This window comes from Siphateles boraxobius, unplaced genomic scaffold (genome assembly GCF_051911475.1).
Source record: "Siphateles boraxobius isolate OS27281-9 unplaced genomic scaffold, OSU_SipBor_1 192, whole genome shotgun sequence".
Taxonomy (NCBI): Eukaryota; Metazoa; Chordata; class Actinopteri; order Cypriniformes; family Leuciscidae; genus Siphateles; species Siphateles boraxobius.
In genome coordinates, this window is record NW_027508802.1 from 283,165 (window position 1) to 310,000 (window position 26,836).

At 39.7% G+C, this 26,836-nt stretch overlaps 1 protein-coding gene across 4 annotated transcripts in view; it reads left to right on the forward strand.

The window, feature by feature from the left end:
- The first annotated feature begins 10,239 nt into the window (after positions 1 to 10,239).
- Positions 10,240 to 26,836, forward strand: part of prag1 (PEAK1 related, kinase-activating pseudokinase 1) — a 24,713-nt gene continuing 8,116 nt past the window's right edge. The window contains exons 1-4 of one of the 4 annotated variants that reach the window (XM_077235453.1): positions 10,240 to 10,423; positions 13,395 to 13,484; positions 16,156 to 16,498; positions 21,453 to 22,897. In XM_077235453.1, the coding sequence (XP_077091568.1) occupies positions 16,262 to 16,498; positions 21,453 to 22,897 (1,682 nt within the window). In that variant the 5' untranslated portion in view covers positions 10,240 to 10,423; positions 13,395 to 13,484; positions 16,156 to 16,261. The remainder of the gene's footprint in view (positions 10,424 to 13,394; positions 13,485 to 16,155; positions 16,499 to 21,452; positions 22,898 to 26,836) is intronic. The other 3 variants (XM_077235452.1, XM_077235454.1, XM_077235451.1) reach the window with 3 other exon arrangements.

Below are 26,836 nucleotides of genomic sequence, written 5' to 3' on the forward strand. Positions count from 1 at the left end.
TGTGTGAATCTTTCTGTACAGTTAATGACACTGATATTTAGTTTAAAGTGTTTAGCAGTTTCGGTTGTCGCTTGTTCTGTCTCAATATAAAGTCAAAGTCCGTGTTTAAATGTGAAGAGTAAATCCGGTGATGATCCTGGATGTTAAAACCATTAACCGAGGCATTTGAGACTCTGCGATGGTCATAACAGATGTGTGTGTGTGTGTGTGTGTGTGTGTGTGTGTGTGTGTGTGTGTGTGTGTGTGTGTGTGTGTGTGTGTGTGTGTGTGTGTGTGTGTGTGTGTGTGTGTGTGTTAATGGACAGCTGATGCGTGCTCTTCGCATGTCAGTCAAAAAATACTCAATTTTTTTGTCAATGAAATTAATGTACTATATTTTAGTTTGATCATGGTTTTTATTTAATATTTTGTATTTTTAGGGGATTTTATGGTACTAAATTATATTTACGCTGTATTTGTAATCCATTTATTCACTTTTTGAGCATAGACCTGATAATTAAGTTTCCATCTGAAACTGTGGTAAATCTTGAACGCTTTAAAGCACAGACTGAAGTTTGATCTCTCTTCAAAGACGACACTTGGCAGATTATTGCTGAAGTGAAAGAAGTTCTAAAAAGTGAACTTAAAAAAAAACAGTTACATAATTTTAAGTTTATTGTTATGAAAAATACTACTTTAACTTTTTTAATGAAATATATATTTTCAAAATCACATTTTACTATAAAACTGCACGTTAAGCAAAGCCGTAAATGTAAAGCAGTTGTGCTCCACATGTGAGCTGATATCTCAGTAAATGAGCGTTCAGTGAGATGTTGTTCGGCTGCAGTTCCAAACGCTTCCACTAGAGGAAACTCTCTCATTCATTTACAATGCGCTCGTTTCTGACCGCGAGAAACACAAGTGTGAATATTGTTTTCAGGACTATTTAACCTGTTCCAATCATGTCCATGATTTTTTTTGATGTGTGTGTTCACATAGCAAATGCCAAACCTTAATTAACCAAGTTTCTTACCATTCCGATGAAGAAAAAAATTCTAAAAAAGCAAAACGTAAAATATTTCGGTCAGAAGTGACGAAGAGCTACACTGGCAAGCCTGACCTATCAAGATGTTAGGTCTGGGAACTCACAATTGGCATACCTCAATCCGAGGGGCGGGATAAACGGCTGTCTTTCAGATTTCCTCTGCACGCAATAGGACAGCGCTACAACCAACCAGAGCAACGCACGGCTGTGGCTGAGTGAGTCCATGCGTTTTTCCACCAGCGGAGCTAGTTGATATACTAAACTTCTGCCGTATCCGATCGTCAAAACTCCGAACACATCTTCCTTTTTTAAGAATGACTTAAGTGACGTTCTCTTAACTCCAAGTCATCCAGAGCCGATTCGAAAGACCGCTGTTCGCCAGCAGCATCTTCTTTGTTTTCAAGTAGCAGGGAAATCACGCGGAACCGTCACAACGCTGCCGTCATTATGTTAAGCCCGCCCACCAGCTCTATACACGATGTGATTGGCCTGACCAGAGTTTGGTTTTTCCAGCTCAAAAAAGTCTATGGAGAGTTGCTAGACCACACTTTCTGCAAAATATTTTTTGCTGCCACTAGGCTGCGTCTAGATTTCTAGGCTAACGAAGAGCATCATCATGTCGGTCTGACAGAGTCAACTCGATGTTTCTACTGTAAATCTTCCTGGATCTTTAAAGTCTGGTAATGTAAAGTTTGGTTATTTGTTACTGTTTAAAAACACGTATGCATGTATTATGATCTGCATGTAATATTGTCCACACAGTGAGATCTGATGTGTAGTTTTTGTGTGTGTTTGTGTGTTTGTGTGTGTGTGTGTGTGTGTGTGTGTGTGTGTGTGTGTGTGTGTGTGTGTGTGTGTGTGTGTGTGTGTGTGTGTGTGTTAAACATACAGTACATCACTGTGATAATCCATCCAAACATCCAATGATTTCATAATCATCATGACAGAGAGGAAACGTGTAACAGCCTGCAGTAATGAACACACTTAGACATCACAGGAATTTGTGTGTGTGTGTGTGTGTGTGTGTGTGTGTGTATGTGTGTGTGTGTGTGTGTGTGTGTGTGTGTGTGTGTGTGTGTGTGTGTGTGTGTGTGTGTGTGTGTGCGCGAGTAAGTGAGTGAGTGAGTGAGTGTGTGTGTGCTGAAGACAGGCCTTGACTCGACTGACAGAAAAATTATTGTTTTCTGCGGTTTTACTTTCCTTCAACCAGCTGACAGGAACGCTCTCTCAGCGTTACGAACAAACGCTCTCTCAGCGTTACGAACAAACGCTCTCTCAGCGTTACGAACAAACGCTCTCTCTGCGTTACGAACAAACGCTCTCTCAGCGTTACGAACAAACGCTCTCTCAGCGTTACGAACAAACGCTCTCTCAGCGTTACGAACTAACGCTCTCTCAGCGTTACGAACAAACGCTCTCTCTGCGTTACGAACAAACGCTCTCTCAGCGTTACGAACAAACGCTCTCTCAGCGTTACGAGCAAACGCTCTCTCAGCGTTACGAACAAACGCTCTCTCAGCGTTACGAACAAACGCTCTCTCAGCGTTACGAACAAACGCTCTCTCAGCGTTACGAACAAACGCTATCTCAGCGTTACGAACAAACGCTATCTCAGCGTTACGAGCAAACGCTCTCTCAGCGTTACGAACAAACGCTCTCTCAGCGTTACGAACAAACGCTATCTCAGCGTTACGAACAAACGCTATCTCAGCGTTACGAACAAACGCTCTCTCTGCGTTACGAACAAACGCTCTCTCAGCGTTACGAACAAACGCTCTCTCAGCGTTACGAACAAACGCTATCTCAGCGTTACGAACAAACGCTATCTCAGCGTTACGAACAAACGCTCTCTCTGCGTTACGAACAAACGCTCTCTCAGCGTTACGAACAAACGCTCTCTCAGCGTTACGAACAAACGCTCTCTCAGCGTTACGAACAAACGCTATCTCAGCGTTACGAACTAACGCTCTCTCAGCGTTACGAACAAACGCTCTCTCAGCGTTACGAGCAAACGCTCTCTCTGCGTTACGAGCAAACGCTCTCTCAGCGTTACGAACAAACGCTCTCTCAGCGTTACGAACAAACGCTCCCTCAGCTTTACGAACAAACGCTCTCTCAGCGTTACGAAAAAAAGCTCTATCAGCGTTACGAACTAACGCTCTCTCAGCGTTACGAACAAACGCTCTCTCAGCGTTACGAACAAACGCTCTCTCAGCGTTACGAAAAAAAGCTCTATCAGCGTTACGAACTAACGCTCTCTCAGCGTTACGAACAAACACTCTCTCAGCGTTACGAAAAAAAGCTCTATCAGCGTTACGAACTAACGCTCTCTCAGCGTTACGAACAAACGCTCTCTCAGCGTTACGAAAAAAAGCTCTATCAGCGTTACGAACTAACGCTCTCTCAGCGTTACGAACAAACGCTCTCTCAGCGTTACGAACAAACACTCTCTCAGCTTTACGAAAAAAAGCTCTATCAGCGTTACGAACTAACGCTCTCTCAGCGTTACAAACGAACGCTCTCTCAATGTTACGAGCAAACACTCTCTCAGCTTTACGAACAAACGCTCTCTCAGCGTTACGAACAAGCGGTCTCTCAGCGTTACGAACAAACGCTCTCTCAACGTTATGAACAAATGTTCTCTCAGCGTTACCAACAAACGTTCTCTCAGCGTTACGAACAAACGCTCCCTCAGCGTTACGAACAAACGCTCTCTCAGCGTTACGAACAAGCGGTCTCTCAGCGTTACGAACAAACGCTCTCTCAACGTTATGAACAAATGTTCTCTCAGCGTTACGAGCAAACGCTCTCTCAGCGTTACGAACAAACGCTCTCTCAGCGTTACGAACAAACGCTCTCTCAGTGTTACGAACAAACGCTCTCTCAGCGTTACCAAGAAACGTTCTCTCAGCGTTACGAACAAACGCTCCCTCAGCGTTACGAACAAACGCTCTCTCAGCGTTACGAACAAACGCTCTCTCAACGTTATGAACAAATGTTCTCTCAGCGTTACCAACAAACGTTCTCTCAGCGTTACGAACAAACGCTCTCGAACAAACGAACGAACATTGAATGTTTCAGAGAACATTCAAATGTAACGTTCCAGAATGTTTGAAGAATGATACAATTAATGTTCCATTAGCGTTCACAAAAACATTTTAAAAACTATTGAATAATGTTTAAAATAATGTTTTCATTCCTCAAGGGGAACAATAGCGTAACGTTCTTGGTCATTGACAGGAACAGTGTTGTGTGGATCTGAGGAACACCTGTGATTCGCTGATCTCTCATCCGTCACGTAGAGAGCAGAAGCTTCTGAATTATTAACCCGAAGGTCAAAGGTCAGAGGAACAAAGGTCACAGGAACACTTCTGAGGAAAACATCTGATGAGATGCAGAAGGTCTCAGTGCTCCAACGAAACAAGATGAAGGATGTGTTACGCTCAGGTGCTTTAAGTTCATTTTCAGTAAAATAGTCTCAAGTTCATCAGGAGAAATAAAAGGCTCAGATCCGTCACACATTCAGTAAAATCAGGAGTGGAAGCTTGAAACGTCTGAGCGAAAGTCTCCATTTAATCTCATCTCTTTCCATACGACAGGACTTTAGAAGAGCTCGAACTGAATCTGTGCTTCAGACGTGCTGTTACAGTTGTGTTGTGTTCTGTTGTGGTTCTTGATTCCTTGTGTTCCTCAGTTTGTTGATTAGTTCCTGTTTACCTGTCCTCTCAATGATCTCATTAGTTCTGCTTCATTCTCTCTGTTTCCCCGTCAGCATAACGTTTGTGATTGTTTGGCTTCTCTCTGAGAGAGAGTGTGTGTGTGCATGTGTGTGTGTGTGTGTGTGTGTGTGTGTGTGTGTGTGTGTGTGTGTGTGTGTGTGTGTGTGTGTGTGTGTGTGTGTGTGTGTGTGTGTGTGTGTGTGTGTGTGTGTGTGTGTGTGTTAATGGACAGCTGATGCGTGCTCTTCGCATGTCAGTCAAAAAATACTCAATTTTTTTGTCAATGAAATTAATGTACTATATTTTAGTTTGATCATGGTTTTTATTTAATATTTTGTATTTTTAGGGGATTTTATGGTACTAAATTATATTTACGCTGTATTTGTAATCCATTTATTCACTTTTTGAGCATAGACCTGATAATTAAGTTTCCATCTGAAACTGTGGTAAATCTTGAACGCTTTAAAGCACAGACTGAAGTTTGATCTCTCTTCAAAGACGACACTTGGCAGATTATTGCTGAAGTGAAAGAAGTTCTAAAAAGTGAACTTAAAAAAAAACAGTTACATAATTTTAAGTTTATTGTTATGAAAAATACTACTTTAACTTTTTTAATGAAATATATATTTTCAAAATCACATTTTACTATAAAACTGCACGTTAAGCAAAGCCGTAAATGTAAAGCAGTTGTGCTCCACATGTGAGCTGATATCTCAGTAAATGAGCGTTCAGTGAGATGTTGTTCGGCTGCAGTTCCAAACGCTTCCACTAGAGGAAACTCTCTCATTCATTTACAATGCGCTCGTTTCTGACCGCGAGAAACACAAGTGTGAATATTGTTTTCAGGACTATTTAACCTGTTCCAATCATGTCCATGATTTTTTTTGATGTGTGTGTTCACATAGCAAATGCCAAACCTTAATTAACCAAGTTTCTTACCATTCCGATGAAGAAAAAAATTCTAAAAAAGCAAAACGTAAAATATTTCGGTCAGAAGTGACGAAGAGCTACACTGGCAAGCCTGACCTATCAAGATGTTAGGTCTGGGAACTCACAATTGGCATACCTCAATCCGAGGGGCGGGATAAACGGCTGTCTTTCAGATTTCCTCTGCACGCAATAGGACAGCGCTACAACCAACCAGAGCAACGCACGGCTGTGGCTGAGTGAGTCCATGCGTTTTTCCACCAGCGGAGCTAGTTGATATACTAAACTTCTGCCGTATCCGATCGTCAAAACTCCGAACACATCTTCCTTTTTTAAGAATGACTTAAGTGACGTTCTCTTAACTCCAAGTCATCCAGAGCCGATTCGAAAGACCGCTGTTCGCCAGCAGCATCTTCTTTGTTTTCAAGTAGCAGGGAAATCACGCGGAACCGTCACAACGCTGCCGTCATTATGTTAAGCCCGCCCACCAGCTCTATACACGATGTGATTGGCCTGACCAGAGTTTGGTTTTTCCAGCTCAAAAAAGTCTATGGAGAGTTGCTAGACCACACTTTCTGCAAAATATTTTTTGCTGCCACTAGGCTGCGTCTAGATTTCTAGGCTAACGAAGAGCATCATCATGTCGGTCTGACAGAGTCAACTCGATGTTTCTACTGTAAATCTTCCTGGATCTTTAAAGTCTGGTAATGTAAAGTTTGGTTATTTGTTACTGTTTAAAAACACGTATGCATGTATTATGATCTGCATGTAATATTGTCCACACAGTGAGATCTGATGTGTAGTTTTTGTGTGTGTTTGTGTGTTTGTGTGTGTGTGTGTGTGTGTGTGTGTGTGTGTGTGTGTGTGTGTGTGTGTGTGTGTGTGTGTGTGTGTGTGTGTGTGTTAAACATACAGTACATCACTGTGATAATCCATCCAAACATCCAATGATTTCATAATCATCATGACAGAGAGGAAACGTGTAACAGCCTGCAGTAATGAACACACTTAGACATCACAGGAATTTGTGTGTGTGTGTGTGTGTGTGTGTGTGTGTGTATGTGTGTGTGTGTGTGTGTGTGTGTGTGTGTGTGTGTGTGTGTGTGTGTGTGTGTGTGTGTGTGTGTGCGCGAGTAAGTGAGTGAGTGAGTGAGTGTGTGTGTGCTGAAGACAGGCCTTGACTCGACTGACAGAAAAATTATTGTTTTCTGCGGTTTTACTTTCCTTCAACCAGCTGACAGGAACGCTCTCTCAGCGTTACGAACAAACGCTCTCTCAGCGTTACGAACAAACGCTCTCTCAGCGTTACGAACAAACGCTCTCTCTGCGTTACGAACAAACGCTCTCTCAGCGTTACGAACAAACGCTCTCTCAGCGTTACGAACAAACGCTCTCTCAGCGTTACGAACTAACGCTCTCTCAGCGTTACGAACAAACGCTCTCTCTGCGTTACGAACAAACGCTCTCTCAGCGTTACGAACAAACGCTCTCTCAGCGTTACGAGCAAACGCTCTCTCAGCGTTACGAACAAACGCTCTCTCAGCGTTACGAACAAACGCTCTCTCAGCGTTACGAACAAACGCTCTCTCAGCGTTACGAACAAACGCTATCTCAGCGTTACGAACAAACGCTATCTCAGCGTTACGAGCAAACGCTCTCTCAGCGTTACGAACAAACGCTCTCTCAGCGTTACGAACAAACGCTATCTCAGCGTTACGAACAAACGCTATCTCAGCGTTACGAACAAACGCTCTCTCTGCGTTACGAACAAACGCTCTCTCAGCGTTACGAACAAACGCTCTCTCAGCGTTACGAACAAACGCTATCTCAGCGTTACGAACAAACGCTATCTCAGCGTTACGAACAAACGCTCTCTCTGCGTTACGAACAAACGCTCTCTCAGCGTTACGAACAAACGCTCTCTCAGCGTTACGAACAAACGCTCTCTCAGCGTTACGAACAAACGCTCTCTCAGCGTTACGAACTAACGCTCTCTCAGCGTTACGAACAAACGCTCTCTCAGCGTTACGAGCAAACGCTCTCTCTGCGTTACGAGCAAACGCTCTCTCAGCGTTACGAACAAACGCTCTCTCAGCGTTACGAACAAACGCTCCCTCAGCTTTACGAACAAACGCTCTCTCAGCGTTACGAAAAAAAGCTCTATCAGCGTTACGAACTAACGCTCTCTCAGCGTTACGAACAAACGCTCTCTCAGCGTTACGAACAAACGCTCTCTCAGCGTTACGAAAAAAAGCTCTATCAGCGTTACGAACTAACGCTCTCTCAGCGTTACGAACAAACACTCTCTCAGCGTTACGAAAAAAAGCTCTATCAGCGTTACGAACTAACGCTCTCTCAGCGTTACGAACAAACGCTCTCTCAGCGTTACGAAAAAAAGCTCTATCAGCGTTACGAACTAACGCTCTCTCAGCGTTACGAACAAACGCTCTCTCAGCGTTACGAACAAACACTCTCTCAGCTTTACGAAAAAAAGCTCTATCAGCGTTACGAACTAACGCTCTCTCAGCGTTACAAACGAACGCTCTCTCAATGTTACGAGCAAACACTCTCTCAGCTTTACGAACAAACGCTCTCTCAGCGTTACGAACAAGCGGTCTCTCAGCGTTACGAACAAACGCTCTCTCAACGTTATGAACAAATGTTCTCTCAGCGTTACCAACAAACGTTCTCTCAGCGTTACGAACAAACGCTCCCTCAGCGTTACGAACAAACGCTCTCTCAGCGTTACGAACAAGCGGTCTCTCAGCGTTACGAACAAACGCTCTCTCAACGTTATGAACAAATGTTCTCTCAGCGTTACGAGCAAACGCTCTCTCAGCGTTACGAACAAACGCTCTCTCAGCGTTACGAACAAACGCTCTCTCAGTGTTACGAACAAACGCTCTCTCAGCGTTACCAAGAAACGTTCTCTCAGCGTTACGAACAAACGCTCCCTCAGCGTTACGAACAAACGCTCTCTCAGCGTTACGAACAAACGCTCTCTCAACGTTATGAACAAATGTTCTCTCAGCGTTACCAACAAACGTTCTCTCAGCGTTACGAACAAACGCTCTCGAACAAACGAACGAACATTGAATGTTTCAGAGAACATTCAAATGTAACGTTCCAGAATGTTTGAAGAATGATACAATTAATGTTCCATTAGCGTTCACAAAAACATTTTAAAAACTATTGAATAATGTTTAAAATAATGTTTTCATTCCTCAAGGGGAACAATAGCGTAACGTTCTTGGTCATTGACAGGAACAGTGTTGTGTGGATCTGAGGAACACCTGTGATTCGCTGATCTCTCATCCGTCACGTAGAGAGCAGAAGCTTCTGAATTATTAACCCGAAGGTCAAAGGTCAGAGGAACAAAGGTCACAGGAACACTTCTGAGGAAAACATCTGATGAGATGCAGAAGGTCTCAGTGCTCCAACGAAACAAGATGAAGGATGTGTTACGCTCAGGTGCTTTAAGTTCATTTTCAGTAAAATAGTCTCACGTTCATCAGGAGAAATAAAAGGCTCAGATCCGTCACACATTCAGTAAAATCAGGAGTGGAAGCTTGAAACGTCTGAGCGAAAGTCTCCATTTAATCTCATCTCTTTCCATACGACAGGACTTTAGAAGAGCTCGAACTGAATCTGTGCTTCAGACGTGCTGTTACAGTTGTGTTGTGTTCTGTTGTGGTTCTTGATTCCTTGTGTTCCTCAGTTTGTTGATTAGTTCCTGTTTACCTGTCCTCTCAATGATCTCATTAGTTCTGCTTCATTCTCTCTGTTTCCCCGTCAGCATAACGTTTGTGATTGTTTGGCTTCTCTCTGAGAGAGAGTGTGTGTGTGCATGTGTGTGTGTGTGTGTGTGTGTGTGTGTGTGTGTGTGTGTGTGTGTGTGTGTGTGTGTGTGTGTGTGTGTGTGTGTGTGTGTGTGTGTGTGTGTGTGTGTGTGTGTGCATGTGTGTGTGTGCATGTGTGTGTGTGCATGTGTGTGTGTGTGTGTGTGTGTGTGTGTGTGTGTGTGTTCATGCCACGACAAGTTCTACTGCTTCCATCTCTGTGAACAGGGAATGACGGGATTTTTTTACTGAATTCCCAAACTCTGGATGTGAGAATGTTGACATTGAACGTGAAAGTATTGATTATATCCGCCGTCTCAAGCTAATCGATCACGTTATTGATCACAGATCTTGCTGGAACACTAATGCCTTTACAATCAACCGCTTACAACACAATACTGCTGCTTTTAACACACACACACACACACACACACACACACACACACACACACACACACGCACACACACGTGCATTTTCTAACCCTTCCTCTGTTGTGATGTGACTAGTGTAGACATACACCACTGGACTGACTGACAGACAGGTGTTTAATTCTTATGGGTGTTTGTTTATGTGGACCTGATGCTTGTGTGTGTGTGTTGCATGTTTAAATTAAAATAAAAATGGTCTTAAAATAAAATGAATATAGAGAGAGATATGCATGTGTCGCACGTGTGTGTGTGTGTGTGTGTGTGAGTGAGAGAGAGTGAGAGAGAGAGAGTGAGAGAGAGAGGCTCCGCCCCCTCTGCAGGAGTTTCGTCGCGTTGCTTCAGTTTGATCAGATCACAGTCACGCACTGTCTCTCTCTCTCTCACACACACACACACACACTCTCTCTCTCTGTGAACACACACGCGTGTCTTCTGTGGGAATCTAGTTGCTCAGATGTGTCTCCGTCTCTGCTGTTCCACTGCTGGTGAGTGAAGCGTTCTCTTCTGTCACGCGTGGTTCTAGATTCACAATAATAAACCAGAACGCATCTTTGATCTGGATCCGCAGAATCGGATTAAGATTCAGATCGATTCCAAACGGACGGGTTTCAGTCGCGCGCATCTCTTCCATGATGTTGATTTCAGATTCATTCATTCATTCATTCATTCATTGACGTGAACGTGGATTTGACTCAAAGCGGACGCCGTGTGGACTCGCCCTTTAACGCGTCTTTATGATGGGCTAATGTGTTTCTGAACGCGCGTGCGACGCGATATAAGGCGCACTTGTGTTGTTGATTGAAATTCCAATTTCTGTAGCGTGTAAACAGACGTGAACTTGTTTCCGACACGGAATTAAAAATAAAAATGTAATTGCGACTTTTTAAATCTCACTATCAACTAGTATGACATTTTCTCGCAATTGCAAGTTTATAGCCTTCTCACAAATCTCAGAACTGAATTCACAAATTCCGAGATCTACAATCGCAATTCTGCAGAAAAATAAAAAATTATCATTCCGTGGCGGAAACAACCTTCCATAGAAAGTGTGTATTCTGATAATCAATTTACCATGGTAATTATAGTTTCTACCATGCAATATTTGCTATTGTTATCATGATTGTAAACTTTTACAAAAGATTCAGACTGTCATTTTTTAGGTTTGTTTATTGTTTTCTGGTATACTGCCACATTTTCACAACACTGTATAACTGTGGTAAAAATGAGGTCACGTGGTTAATTAATTCGGGAAGGAATCACCATGTTAAGTCATGTTTAACTCTTTTAAATCTATGGATTCATGATGAACTAAACTTACCTGACCCTCGCATGTTTATGAAACACATTTGTCTGATTTGATCAGCAGTTTCACACACTCCTCCATGTTAGATCTGGTTGACAGTGAATGTGAGTTGTGTTCAGGTGTGTTTGACACTCAGGAAGAGTTTGAAGTTGTGTTGTCTTCACCCTTCCCCCTGCACCGCTTCTGAAGGCCAAAACATTCATTGTTCACAGTGTTTTCAGCTGCTGGGAACAAAGAGCTTCTCCTTCTCCTGTTGTGTCTTGGGTTTTGACTTGTCAAACTTGTTGCCAGTGAGTCTAACGGCGCGACTCGACCCACATTCCCCTCGACACTCGACCTGCCCTGAGCAAACCCTGAGCAAACACTTAACCCAGGCTTTACATGTCATTAAACTTCTGCTAGTTGAAGATTAAGAGCTGATTCTGGAGTATAAATGGCTGATATATGGAATATTCATATATTTTTGGTGCCGAAACTAAGCAACATTTAATCCTCTTTTTATTTAGATATTTGGGCCTGGTTTCACAGACAGGGTTTAGATTAAACCAGGATTAGGCTTTAGTTCAACTAGATAAAAAAAAGTTTGTTGACAAACTTTAAGTTGGCCTGAGAAAGCCGGACCAGAGAGTTTAAAGAAATTTAAAGCTTGAAGTTTGATAGATAGATACATAGATAGATAGATACATAGATAGATAGATAGATAGATATATAGATTAGAAATAGTTACCATGTTGCTAGCATGATTTACCACAATTTATCTCATTGCTAGCTTGATTTAGCATGATTTACCAGATTGCTAGTATGATTTAGCATGATTTACCACGTTGCTAGCATTATTAACACATTGCTAACATGATTTACCACGCTGCTAGCATGATTAACACATTGCTAACATGATTTACCACGTTGCTAGCATGATTAACACATTGCTAACATGATTTACCACGCTGCTAGCATGATTTACCACGTTGCTAGCATGATTTACCACGTTGCTAGCATGATTTACCACGTTGCTAGCATGATTAACACATTGCTAACATGATTTACCACGTTGCTAGCATGATTAACACATTGCTAACATGATTTCCACGTTGCTAACATGATTTACCATGATTTTCCACGTTGCTTGCTTGATTTACAACTATTTTCCACATAATTTACAAGATTAAATGAGTTTAAGACGTATTTTAAGATAAGCTTTCAGTTAAAACAGCTCATGCATTTTAGTCCGGGACTAGTTTAAGCCTCGTCTGTGAAACGGGGGAAAACATTCGATAGTTTCTATCAGACTGTTTTCATTTATGAATCTAGCTCTGCACTTCATAAAAAAAATCCGATAAATTTACGGTAAAAACAGGAGCTGTGGTTGCCAGAAATTTACTGTAAAAAATACGGTAGCAACATTTTAGGTTTTACTTACTTAACATAAATGTACAGTAAAAAAAGTGCTTCATTATCTGATATATTGTTTAATTTACAGATCTGTAAAAGTACTAATATCTGTTTGGTACCGTTGTAAAACACTGACAACCACCAATCACAGTGGAGATGAGTCACATGATCAATCAAAGATCGTCACAAGCAGAAAGTTTTTCCTCAAGAAAGTTATTATTAACATATAGAAGCTGCACAGTGTCATTCACACAATCACGGTAACTAACACGCCAGAAATATTAAAAATGCAATAAACATTAATTGAATAACATTAATATAACATAAAACTCTAATGTATATAACTGATTGGAAAAAAACATGAAGAAACAGTTATTTAAAAAAAAAATACATCAAATGTGAAGCGTCGCACAGGGAATTATGGGAATGTCAATATACGGTTTTACACTAAATTATACAATAACTTTTTTTTTTTTACTTCTGTAAATTTAACGGTATTTTACTTAAATGTACAGTGATATCTATCATAGTTATTCATCGTATATAGTACAGTAACCAATTAACATTTTTTTACCGTTAAAATCACGATTTTACAGTATTTTTACAGTATGGTCCATGCAACTCTTGAACGTTGCAAAATACGCAACAAATTGAACATGCAAATATTGAATCACCGTAACACATGGATGGTTTCAGTAGTGTCTGCTTTTGATTAAGAAATCTTTCTGAATATTAATTACCCATATGTGACTCATTTTTAGACCGTTAATTAAGGCGTTTGGAAAGAAGCGCAGCAGGTGCGAGTCCGAGAGTCTCCTCGATACAGGAATCTGTTGGCAGCAACTGTTGCTGTGAGTATTTAAAGACAGCGCTGGTTAAAACAGGAAATCATGTGACCTGTTTAAAATAACATCCGTGAATCTCTGAGCTTCGGATCTCACACACTTCTCCATGATTCATTCGCTGGGAAAGTTCAGGCTCAGGTAATGATTCATTTTCCTCTGGAAAGAATGGAGATTGTCGGCCATAAAGATGATTCTTTCTTTCTTTAAGAGTCATTTCCAACATCCTCGTCACTCTTTCCATGAAGAGAATCTAGAGGATCTATCATGCTTTTCCCATGTTTATCTTCCTTCAGTGTGTAAAGTTGCTCCAGTCCTTCTCTATATCAGTGTTTCTGAACTCCTGAAACGCCTCCATTGTATCTTGAGTTTCTCACGGGAACGAACACGTCACAATATTCCTCATTATAATAATTCATACGCAGAATAAAGGGGCGGGGCCTGGTTGAGTTAGTTAGTAGTGTGTTAAACTAGCGGTTATGGAAAGGGGCGGGACATTTCCCAAACACACTCGAAGCGCTCGACCAATCACAACACACTGCTCCAGCCGACCAATCAGAGCACAGTGTGCTTTTCAGAAGGAGGGGCTTCATAGAGACAGGAAGTAAACAGAGCGTTACTGACAGACTGGGAAGAGAGGAGCCGCAACAATGGAGAATATGAGGAAAATAATCAACATCCAAGCAGGAAAAGCTGTTCTAGTAGAGCCTGATAACAACATCTCGCATAATATGGCCTCTTTAAAAATCAGAATAGTCTCGAGACAGTGCAAACACACATGTCTGTGTGAGTTATCGCACCAGCGCTCGTGTCAGGTGTGTGATGAGACGCGGTAACGTTGTTGTGGTGTAAAAGCTCACCGTGGTGCGAATCTCCCCTCACATTCCTCGCATTCCTCACATTCCTCACATTCCTCACATTCCGGCGAGAGAACGCGTTCCAGAGTGTGAAGAACAGAAGAGCCTCTAATTTTGGTGTCCTGGGAAAGTGGCGTTAGAGATGCACGAGGTCAACGATCTATTGACCTTCAGTCTATTACTGTACAATCAGTAGCAAAACCAGCATTATTTCCCTTTACAGTCAAACAAGCTACAATACACATGTAAATATGGTTTAGGATTGATTATATGAAATATTCACTGTATATCTATATGTATATAGTATACAGTCAAAAAAATGATTCAGACACCAGATATTATATTTTTTACTAGTGTGTGCAGGACTCTATATTTCATTTCTGTAAGTGAGGAGAGCAAAATAACGTAAACTGTGACATATTATACACACATATTCTTCTACCAGTAACATTTATAAAAATTTGGGAGCAAAAATGATTGGGACACTTTGAGCTGATCATGTTTTACTGAAGTGTTTTTTCTTTAATAACTAATGCACCTTTTTACACCACAGACTGAACAACATGAAGCATTGCTTGGTAACTGGTTGAGCTAAACTGGTATTATCTAATTGTGTAGTTAAATTTAACAGCTGACAGATATTCAACATAATTCATGTGTGAGAGTCTAACAGAAGGACGGACAAAACCTGTCAAATATCAACTGAGTTCTGCTCATATTTTATTACCGTTTTCTGAACTATAGTGAATAAACTGTGATAATGTGAGAAATGTTGAAGGAGTCTGAATGCATTTAGGTTTGACTGTGTGTATATAGTATATAATTTGATATAATAATTGGAATAAATCGCTGTTATGTCATTATTAAGAGTTTAGAAGTCAGACTTTAAAACCATGTCAGACTAGAGGAGAGCGGGACACACACTTGTTTTAAATACACACACATTCCAGAATGACGAAACCTTGTGTGTTAACTAGTTGCCATAGACACTCTATATAGATAAAAAAAAATTGCACCAAAATTTTGAAATCTATGGGAGATATCACTGAACATGTATTTACCCATAGCAAAAATAATTTCTTATGTTCATTTTTTATCTCTGTTTTTTGTGTTTATTTAAAATTAGACAAATCTGATATTATTGTAATCTTATATCTGTTATTTAACAGTTGATATGGTTCTTTAATGCTTTGCTAACTAGCAGAAACACTCGCAGTGTTTAAAGCCGCAGTGGCTCATGCGGGGCATGTTGTCACACAGGTTACAATGAGCCTCTATTAGAACTGTGATATTCTATTCTATACCTTTATTCTATTGAGAAACCATGAGAAAAGGTGAATAAACACTGAGTCAATGTTCAGAAATTATTAATTATTATTATGTTTTGAACTATGCTGTATCGTTAAAATTAATAATTCTATTTTATTGGGAAAATATTTTAGTTTGTCTTGTTTATTTTTTGTAACTTTTTATTCTGTCATACGGTCATGTTATGAACCATGTTGCCACATTTCACTTCCATTCTTTCAGGGTAGATCAAGAAAAAAATATACACCGTATTAATGAAACAAAACAACACTAGACGTGTGAAATTAATGTGGGGGAAATAAATACTCTGAACCCTAAGTAGGTTACACAAACTTAAGGTGTCATTGTTATAGTGTAATTATATATTTAAGTACTGAGTAATATTAAGCAATGCACTTACTACAGGGTTAGGGTTTGGTTGAGGGTTAGTTGCATGTAATTATGCATAATTTACTGTTATTACTATGGTAAGCACATGCACATATGTAACAAGGACTCTGTAAAATAAGTGTTAGTGTTTTGTCTTGTGTTTTCCAGCTGATATCCTGAGTCTGTTCCTCAGACTATGAGCGACCCGTCTCGGCGAGTCCGATCAGACGGGATCTGGAGGTGTGTGTTAAGATGTCTGCGTGTGGAGAGTTTGCAGAACACGTGTGGAAACCCGGCTCGTGTAAGAACTGCTTCCATCCTCGCAGCGCCCACCGCCAGACGGGAGACGAGCGAGCGCGAGCGAGTGTGAGCGGGGAACACGAGGATGGGGTGACGCCCCTCTCTCCGTACAGCAAACCCACCATCGCTGTCCGACCCACCATGATGAACATCGACGTCACGGCGGACATCAACATGAACACAGAACAGGTGACTGAAGTACACTCAATTACTCTCAATTACACTGAAGTACACTGAATTACACTAAATTACACTGAATTACACTGAATTACACTGAATTACACTGAATTACACTGAATTACACTGAATTACACTGAATTACACTGAATTACACTGAAGTACACTGAATTACACTGAATTACACTGAATTACTCTAAATTACACTGAAGCAGAGGTGGGAGTAAGTCACACATGTGCAAGTCACAAGCAAGTCTCAAGTCTTAACCTTCGAGTCTCAAGCAAGTCCAAGTAAATTTTTTATAAAGACAAGTCAAGTCAAGTCACTGCCTTATGTCAAGCAAGTCAAGTCAAGTCGTAGCTTGGGTAACAAGTCACTGGCAAGTCATACAAACGTTTGATGATTTCACTGAATTTATTTATTAAAATAAGTTAAAACTACAGAAGTTGTGGACTATGGTTTTATTTGCAACATTTTTTTTTAATATATGCATTTCCACATATAGCTGAGTGGTTACTACAATAAAAATCTAAATGTAACTGAAATTAGACCAACATTAAAGCATGAAAAAATAAATATGCCTCAAACATTGCAGAAGACCATTAAAAGGTATTAAACAATTCACAATTCAAGTATAATTCCTATGCGACCAAAGGCATTCTTCAAACTGCCATCCCCTTAATACAAGTTATATATTTTTAATTACGAAGTTAAAACCGCCAATAGGTGGCGCCAAATTACCGTATTAATGTACGAGTCATAGAAGCATTCGTTTAACTTATGTTCAAACCGGCAGATTCGTTCTGGAACTGAGCAACTCGGTCACTGAATCACAAATACGCATAACTCTTTCTGTGGCTTGTTTGGAACTATTGTCATTGGAGGAATTGAGCAAAAACAGAAAATATTTGGAATATTAGGCTATGTCTAAATGTCACATCACAATATTCACTCTTTGTTTACTGAACTGTTTTATAAAATCATTATCACATTTGCAATCGCGTCAATATTCTGGAAATATTTTTTTAATACCATATGTTATAATTATGAAAATAACTCATACTGGGGCATTTTTTTCCACCACATTTTGAATTTTGGGTGCAATATTAATTCTGCTGGCATTTTAATAACATCTAATAGATGTAACCCCTGATAACATCTAACCCTGCTTTAAGAGAAATATAAAACACGACAACACATTAACAGTTTTCTATGTTGTTTTTTGTCATTGGAAAGAACGACATATTTGGCTTTAAAGCATGATTTAAAAAGAAATGTGGCAAATGTTATACAAAACATATGACATCATTTATTATCATTTGAATATTGACAACATTAAGCTACATTTGAAAACATAATTGTGTATAAAGAGGCATGCTGTTTTGACCAATATTCTCGATTTAAAGATAGTCAAATGAACTATAACAAACAGGTTAAACAAGCCATAGCTTACTTTTAGACGTGGTGAATGAAGTTCGACTGTTCGAGGTTGTGATGGCCGTCTGATATCCCTTGCCAGTTATTATGCGTACAGCAAATCTTCTTGTATGAATATAGTTAATTTCTAGTGTTTATATCCAAAAAGAAACGATGCTGGGAGATGTTTTTGTATTTAGCGCGCTCACCGCGATGTATGTTTTTTCCGGGCTTGTGCAGTGTCACGCAATCGCGCAGAATCTGATGACTGGCGTCAATGGTTCCGTTGCTTCAATTTTGTTCATCAATTGATGTTGCGATGATAAATGTATATCAAGTCATTCTCGAGTCATACAGTTCAAGTCAAGTCAAGTCTCAAGTCATTGGATCTCAAGTCAAAGTCAAGTCGAGTCATTTCCTTAATTTAGTCAAGCAAGTCTCAAGTCCTTAAATTTGCGACTCGAGTCTGACTCGAGTCAAGTCATGTGACTCGAGTCCCACATCTCTGCACTGAATTACACTGAATTACACTGAATTACACTGAAGTACACTGAATTACTCTAAATTACACTGAAGTACACTGAATTACACTGAATTACACTGAATTACTCTAAATTACTCTAAATTACACTGAATTACACTGAAGTACACTGAATTACTCTAAATTACACTGAAGTACACTGAATTACACTGAATTACACTGAATTACACTGAATTACTCTAAATTACACTGAATTACACTGAAGTACACTGAAGTACACTCAATTACACTGAAGTACACTCAATTACACTGAAGTACACTGAAGTACACTGAAGTACACTGAAGTACACTGAAGTACACTGAAGTACACTGAAGTACACTGAAGTACACTGAAGTACACTGAAGTACACTGAAGTACACTGAAGTACACTGAAGTACACTGAAGTACACTCAATTACACTGAAGTACACTCAATTACACTGAAGTACACTGAAGTACACTGAAGTACACTGAAGTACACTGAAGTACACTGAAGTACACTGAAGTACACTGAAGTACACTGAAGTACACTGAAGTACACTGAAGTACACTCAATTACATTCAATTACACATTACACTGACACTGAATTACTCTAAATTACACTGAAGTACACTGAAGTACACTGAAGTACACTGAATTACACTGAAGTACACTGAATTACTCTAAATTATACTGAAGTACACTGAATTACTCTAAATTATACTGAAGTACACTGCCAAAAATGACCGGATTTTATTTTTATTTTAATGAAATGAATGTACTATATTTTAGTTTGATATTTTTAGGGGATTTTATGGTACTAAATTATATTTACGCTGTATTTCTAATCCATTTATTCACTTTTTGAGCATAGACCTGATAATTAAGTTTCCAGCTGAAACTGTGGTAAATCTTGAACGCTTTAAAGCACAGACTGAAGTTTGATCTCTCTTCAAAGACGACACTTGGCAGATTATTGCTGAAGTGAAAGAAGTTTTTAAAGTGAACTTTAAAAAGAATTTACAGAATTTTACATTTATTGTTATTAAAAATGCACTTTTTTTTCAATTTTTATATGAAATATATATATTTTAAAAAACACATTTTCCTCTAAAACTGCAAGAAAATCAAAGCCATAAATATAAACAAGTTGCAGTACCAAACGCTTCCACTAGAGGAAACTCTCTCATTCATTTCCAATGCGCTCGTTTCTGACCGCGAGAAACACAAGTGTGAATATTGTTTTCTGGACCATTTAACCTTTTTGTGTGTGTTTACACAGCAAGTGCCAAAGCCTTTACCAAGTTTTGTACCATTCCGATCAAGTAAAAGTGGTCTAACGTGACTTCAGAGCCCCAGTGGGTTTGAACTCTTATACTGGTGTGTTAATGGGGCGGGAGTTAATCACATTCTCCACTACACGGGTGGAGACTGGAATGTCTTGGTAAACGCTAGATAACAGACTGCTATGCAGTTTTATGTAGGCTTTACAGGAAGGCATTGATATGAACACATTCAGGCTGTTTAAACAAAGATAATTATATCAGCGCCAAGGGCATTGATTCATTTCAATAGCGGACTACACTGCAAACACACACACACACACACACACACACACACACAGTTAGTCACATAAAGGTGTCTGTAGAGTCAAATAAGATGACTGATTGCTTATTTGTACTTGGGTGAATAATTGTAAAGACATTGCCTAGACTTCCCTGTCAAACTTTGCCACGGTGTTTGTTTATGCTTTTTCATGATCTCAAGGTGTATTTTTCATTGGCAATTATTTATTGATTTACTTGTTTTTATAATAAGCCGATATTAGATGGTTATGGTTATATATAGCTCAAAGCTCAATGGTAAAACAAAAGTCATGGTTTTAACCCTGTGCAATCTTATGGACATTTTTGTGTCTTTCCATTTTTGTTTTTGTTTTATTTATTTTTTAATCATTTCATCTGTGTTAATGTCAACTGCATACATTTTGGCACAGGTGTGTATTTTTATTGGAACTTTATTATTTCACCCCATTTCCTTTAAAAAATCTATTTTGCATTAGTAACTAAATAGTTCCACTCAGAACATTCAAGACCAAAATGCAATTTTTGATCTCAGGGCCATTTAACTATAAAATGACGCAATCTTTACTCATAGGCTTTCATTCTGTTGGCAAGGCTTTAAAATAAAAATGTTTACTTTTTATTTTTACCAGTGCCATTTTCTCAGGTTTGGCATATACTCGCTTTATTCCTGTTTTCTGCTTCTGCATATTATAAAGCCAAGAGTGTAATAAATACAAAGTGTAATAAACAAAGTGTGTGTGTGTGTGTGTGTGTGTGTGTGTGTGTGTGTGTGTGTGTGTGTGTGTGTGTGTGTGTGTGTGTGTGTGTGTGTGTGTGTGTGTGTGTGTGTGTGTGTGTGTGTGTGTGTGTGTGTGTGTGTGTCGGGGTGTCTGTGTGTGTGTGTGTGTGTGTGTGTGTGTGTGTGTGTGTGTGTGTGTGTGTGTGTGTGCTCGCTCGTAATATTTAAGAGAGCAAAACTACTGCAAATAACAAATCTAACCACTGTGTACCAAACGGGTGAAATCTTACTGAAATATGTTTTTGAGATATCATCCCCAAATTTGGATGACAACTTGTTTGGATTTATTTTCTAGCAGTTTTAGAGTTCAACATCTTTCATCAAATATATATTTGATATAAAATATTGTTCTTAAATAATTTTCATAAACTTGAACCTCTATTATAACTTTTTTGGTTTTACTTTTCAAACTTTTTTTTTTACTTTAAAAATGAGACCAAACTTGAGTCTGTGCTCCCAAACTTCAAATACATTTTTATGACAGTTTTTTTGACTCTGACATTTTTGTCCTCTATGGACCTATGTGTATTTCTTTTTTAATTGACGTACAAGGGTTAAATCTCAGGGAATACAAGAACTGATAAAGCCTGTACCTTGAATGCATTTGGAAAATGGCCTAAATGTAAATGGGTGTAAAAACAGTGTTTGAATTCTTCCTAAACTTATCATTGCTTCTGTGTCTCAGAACAACCAGAAGACCTCTGCTGGACAGAAGAAAGCTCTGGATTTGGCTCCTCTGTACATCGATAGTAATGGTTGCAATAGATCTCTAAGAGAAACCATTATACAAAATGGCATCTCCGGGAAGAAGTTTTCCCCAAATGTTTGTTCACCCACTGGATTTTCCAAAGACTGCATGATTATCAGCAGTATATTTGTGAGTCAGGAAGAGCGCTGCGTTTCCCAAAGTCTGAAAGAGAACGGGAACGATGGCCCCTATAGACAGATGACCAAAGCGGTCAAGAGCACTTACACCAATGGAGATGCATGTCTTCACAACGTGACTCAAAGAACAAATGGAAACAGTGATGGAGTTACAAGTCCTCTAAGAGTATCCGTAGAGGAAAGGCAAGCCAGATCCGCACCGGGGAATGTGGTTAATGGGACGCCGAGTACGCCAAATATACCCAATGGGACGCCAAGTACGCCAAATACACCCAATGGGACGCCGAGTACGCCAAATACACCCAATGGTACGCCGAGTACGCCATCTCCAATTACTCCAGACTCCTTCCATGAGAGCTTGTCGGACTCGTTCTCCAATCGGAGCAGCACGGATTCATTACCGGGACCTCAAAACTCAAGCGCTCCGCCAAACGGGCTTGAGGAAAGCGAGCCGATCTATGCTGAGAGCACTAAGAGGAAAAGACGAACGCCGTGCGACGGGAAGGAGTCTGAAACGGAGATCAATGCAAGCGACACTCAAAGAGCGACCATCACGGTCGTAGCCGCCCACACCGAAGAAAACAACAGGACTTTCTACCTAAGCAGCCCGGATTCTGCCGTCAGCACTCAGTGGACCCACTTCAGCCCAACGGCGCCCAAAGACTCGACAAGCCCGGCGTTCACTTGGCCAACCGAAGGAACTTCCCAACCCAAGCCTCAATCCAGTCCTCCGGTTCCTCCTAAGATTCACTCCCGTCCTCCCAGACTCGGCACCTCCAGTCTTTCCTTACCGTTACCCGAGATCAGCTTCACCATGGCTCTTCCTCCAAAAGAAATGGCTCCCGTTCCTTCCCAAGCGGACTCCATCGCTCCAGTCCGCCCGGCTGCGGTCCGTAAACGCCGGAGTTTGGAAGGCTGTATTGATGAGGTGGAAGAGGAGGGAGAGTCTGAGAGATCGGGCTCTTGTACCCGTCCGGTGGAGTCCATCAATGGTCCCGCTGTTCGGGGGTTTTTGTCCAGAGAATGGAAGAGCGAGAGCAGTGCGATGCCAGGCACCGGCAACAAAAGGACCAGTCAGACTCCGGCTGGCGTCCCAGAGGAGAACGGGAGACCCAGCGAGAGCACCAGAGCTCATCTCAACCAGACCATCGAGCCCAACGCCAGAGCTCATCTCAACCACACCATCGAGCCCAACGCCAGTCGAGACCCCGTTCCGCCTCCGCCACCGCCCAAAAAACACCACCGGTGAGAATCACATCCTTATTCTGTGTGCTTGCCATGTTGGTTTTACTAATCTTTTTGTGCTTTAATTAGATTAGTGCTGTCGGAATTATACTTCAAAAATTGGACTCTTTAAAAGTTTTGATAGTCTAGTTTTGGAGAGTTGGGTGGAATATAAACTATAAACACCACCAGTGAGAATTACATCCTCCTTTTGTGCTGCTTGTTGGTTTTGCTAACCCAGATTGATCGTATAGATGCGTATCCAGTATGATGGAGCCAGACTCTTAGATTAGTGCTATCAGAATTATACATCCAAATCCAAATACATACTTCAGTTTTGGAGAGTTGGGTGGACCAAAAAACTGTTTTAAATATGTTTTCCCCATAACATCTGCATTGCTTTCTCTTGCCATGTACATTACCAGTCAAACGTTTTGGATCGGTAAGATTTTGAATGTTTTTAAAAAAGTTTCTTCTGCTCACCAAAGCTGCATTTATTTGATCAGAAATACTGTAAAAATAGTGAAATATTATTCTAATGTAAATCAGCTGTTTTCTATGTGAATATATAGTAAAGTGTAATTTATTCCTGTGATCAAAGCTGAATTTTCAGCATCATTACTCCAGTCTTCAGTGTCACATGATCCTTCAGAAATCACTATAATATGATGATTTGATGCACAAAAAACATTTATGATTATTATCCATATTGAAAACAGTTATTTACTTTTTTATTTCGGGATTCTTTGATGAATAGAAAGTTTAAAAGAAAAGCATTTATCAGAAATAGAAAGCTTTTGTAACATTAAACACTATCGTTCAAAAGTTTGGGGTCTGTACGAATTTTTATTTTATTTTTTGGGGGAAAGAAATTAAATAAAAATCAAATTTTTTATTAATCAAGGATGAATTAAATTTATCAAAAGTTACAGTAAAGTGTTACAAAAAGATTATATTTCAAATAAATGCTGTTCTTTTCAACTTTCTATTCATCAAAGAACTGTTTTCAACACTGATAATAATCAAATGTTTTTTGCGCATCAAATCAACATATTATAGTGATTTCTGAAGGATCATGTGACACTGAAGACTGGAGTAATGATGCTGAAAATTCAGCTCTGAAACTTCAGAATTTAAAAATGCAGGTAATGTGTATATGGTTGTCGACTAATGAGATGTTGATTAAACTTCAATGCTTTTCGACTTGAATAAGATTTCCCCCAGAAATGGGCAAGAATGATTCCGGTGTTCTTTCTGATTCCTGTTCTTTCTGACGGCAGAACTTGACAAACTCGTCATTTCGACCCCAGAAGTTGGAATTGGGAATTTTCCAAGAGCACATGAAGGGAGAATAAAATACTTTGTTTTTTGTTCCATGTTTTTTTTAAACAAGTTTAAAAACCCTATAATCGTCAGTGTGAGTTCTGTGTTGGTTTTGTCACTGACTGTGATGGATTCCTTGTGAAATACTTGTACTTTCTTGTATTAGCCCATAATTGATCCTGAACATCATAAGGTGATGTGATTGCTTGAGCTTTATTTCGATGATTATTTCAGTCTGAGTTATCTCTGGATATCGAGAGTTTCGGGCCGGGTCTGGTCTCTCGGTTCCACTCATTGTTTGTTTTCTGTGAGGTTTATCAGCCATTCATCAGATCTGAATACAGCGCCTGTTCAGTTCATTTATAACGATGCTAAAGAACATGATGTGTGTTTGAGTTTTCTGTTAATAGAGAGCTGAATGTGTGTTTGGTCTCGCTCTGCCCTGTAATATACGTGTTAAGCGCTTCACCTTTAGAGAAGCGCATGCTAGCCCACATCTCTTAGCTATTCTCATTAGCGTGTGTGTGGTTTATTTCCTCTCGTGTTTGACTGACTCACAGGAACGTTTCGGGCTGAGAGAGTAAATAAACCATGCTGAGGTCGGCATGTTTTCCGGTTAAATACGTCTGTCTCTGACAAAGACCCGTATCTATGGCGATGGTATCCCAGCATCCCGAGATGTGTTCACCATCAACAGCAAACGCGTGAATTCAAGTGCTTTCCGAGATTAGCGTACTCAGCAGGTTCTGAGGTGTGTGTGTGTGTGTGTGTGTGTGTGTGTGTGTGTGTGTGTGTGTGTGTGTGTGTGTGTGTGTGTGTGTGTGTGTGTGTGTGTTGAGACTGTCAGAATGAAAGTGTAGAGAATGATTGTACGGATGTGTTAAAGGTTGCAATAGGTGTAGGACTTGATGAAATGAGTAATTTTTATATTTAATATTATATTTATAATACTTTTTTGTGTGTTTTTATGAACTGAGGCCGTGAACTGTGACTCTAGGAAGTTGTCTTTAAATCACCACTGCTAACATTAAAAATTATATTTAAAAACAATTTATTTATGAAATATCATATTTTATTGTTGTTAAATATCATCTTTTTGTAGTATTTAATATAATATTACAATATATTATATATTTTACATTGTCATAATATTTTGTATTGAATATTTTATAATAGATTTAATATATTTAAAAAAAATAATTAATATAATATTAAAATAGATTAAATATTTTATCATAATAAAATTCAATAGTTTTAATATATTAACTATTACATTTTTATAGCATTTAATATAATACATATTTGAAAATCTTTTATAATGTTTAATATAGTAATAAATATTTTATATGCAATATATTTTATTCGAGGCACAACCCGCGTACATCTGATCATTCCCCGAATAACTGCAATAGCAGATTTTGAACAGAGAGGAGAAACTACAGACTGCAGCTTTAATATAATACTATAATATAGTAAACATTTTATCAGACATTTAATAATTGCAATATTAGTTTGTTCAGATTCCCAGACATTCGTTAAATAGTCCCCTGAGATTTCATGCTTAATATCTCATAATTCAGCAGCACATTCACATGTTTATGGTGCGATGATGTCGTTTGATAGTCACATGACGTAGGCAAACAAATACTTTTTTTTAGTAAGTGTTTCATATTGGGTTTTTTTTACTTTACATTTTTGTGATTGTTTTATTTCATAATTATTTTGTGTGTGTGTGTGTTAGTTATATACACATTAGCCATTTTTTAGGCACAGAAAGTGTAAATCAGTGAAGTTATGAACGGGTGTTATGAAAGATTAATGGAGCAGATGGTTGATAAATCTGCTTTTCCAGCAGGAGCAGCAGAAGCGATGTTAGTTTGAGATGTTACACACACACACACACACACACACACACACACACGCTGAGCATCAGGTGTGTATGTTTGAGGCTCTTCGTGTCGGTTCTGTTGTTTTATCAGTTGTTCCTCTGAGCTGAAGTGTGTTTTTCGAGTGTGTGTGTGTGTGTGTGTGTGTGTGTGTGTGTGTGTGTGTGTGTGTAACAGATGATCAGCGCCTCCAGTGTTTGTTTCCACGCCTCGGGACGCTTCTGTTCTCATAGAGATGATATTAGAGCTGGATATTTACAGTTTCACACTGAAAACACACACACACACACACACGCGCACGCTTGAACAGAATCAGATTCTCGCTCGGATGCGTCAGAACCGCCGGCCCATCCTGAGGTAGGTGTTTCATTCAGGTCCTGTAGCGTGCAGGACTCATTTGCATGTGTTTGAGAGGATCATGTGTCAGAGGTCGGTTGGCTTGACCCTTGGAAAGGTCACTGTTAGGCTCTTTGGTCCTGCTGTGTGTGTGTGTGTGTGTTTTATGTGAAGCTGTAAGAATCACTGTATTTGTTCCAGATCCTGATGTGTGTTTCTGCCCGGCGGAGTTTTTTTAGCATGTCGCTATGCGGTTGCTAGGGTGTTCTGGTGCTGGTTTACTGTTTTAAGTGTGTGACATTCAGTGCTCCTGTTTAACACACACACACACACACCAGTGAAACGTTCAAGTTTGTCCTCCAGAGACAGCAGGAGTTTATAGACTCATAATCACCGGAAACATGAGACACACACA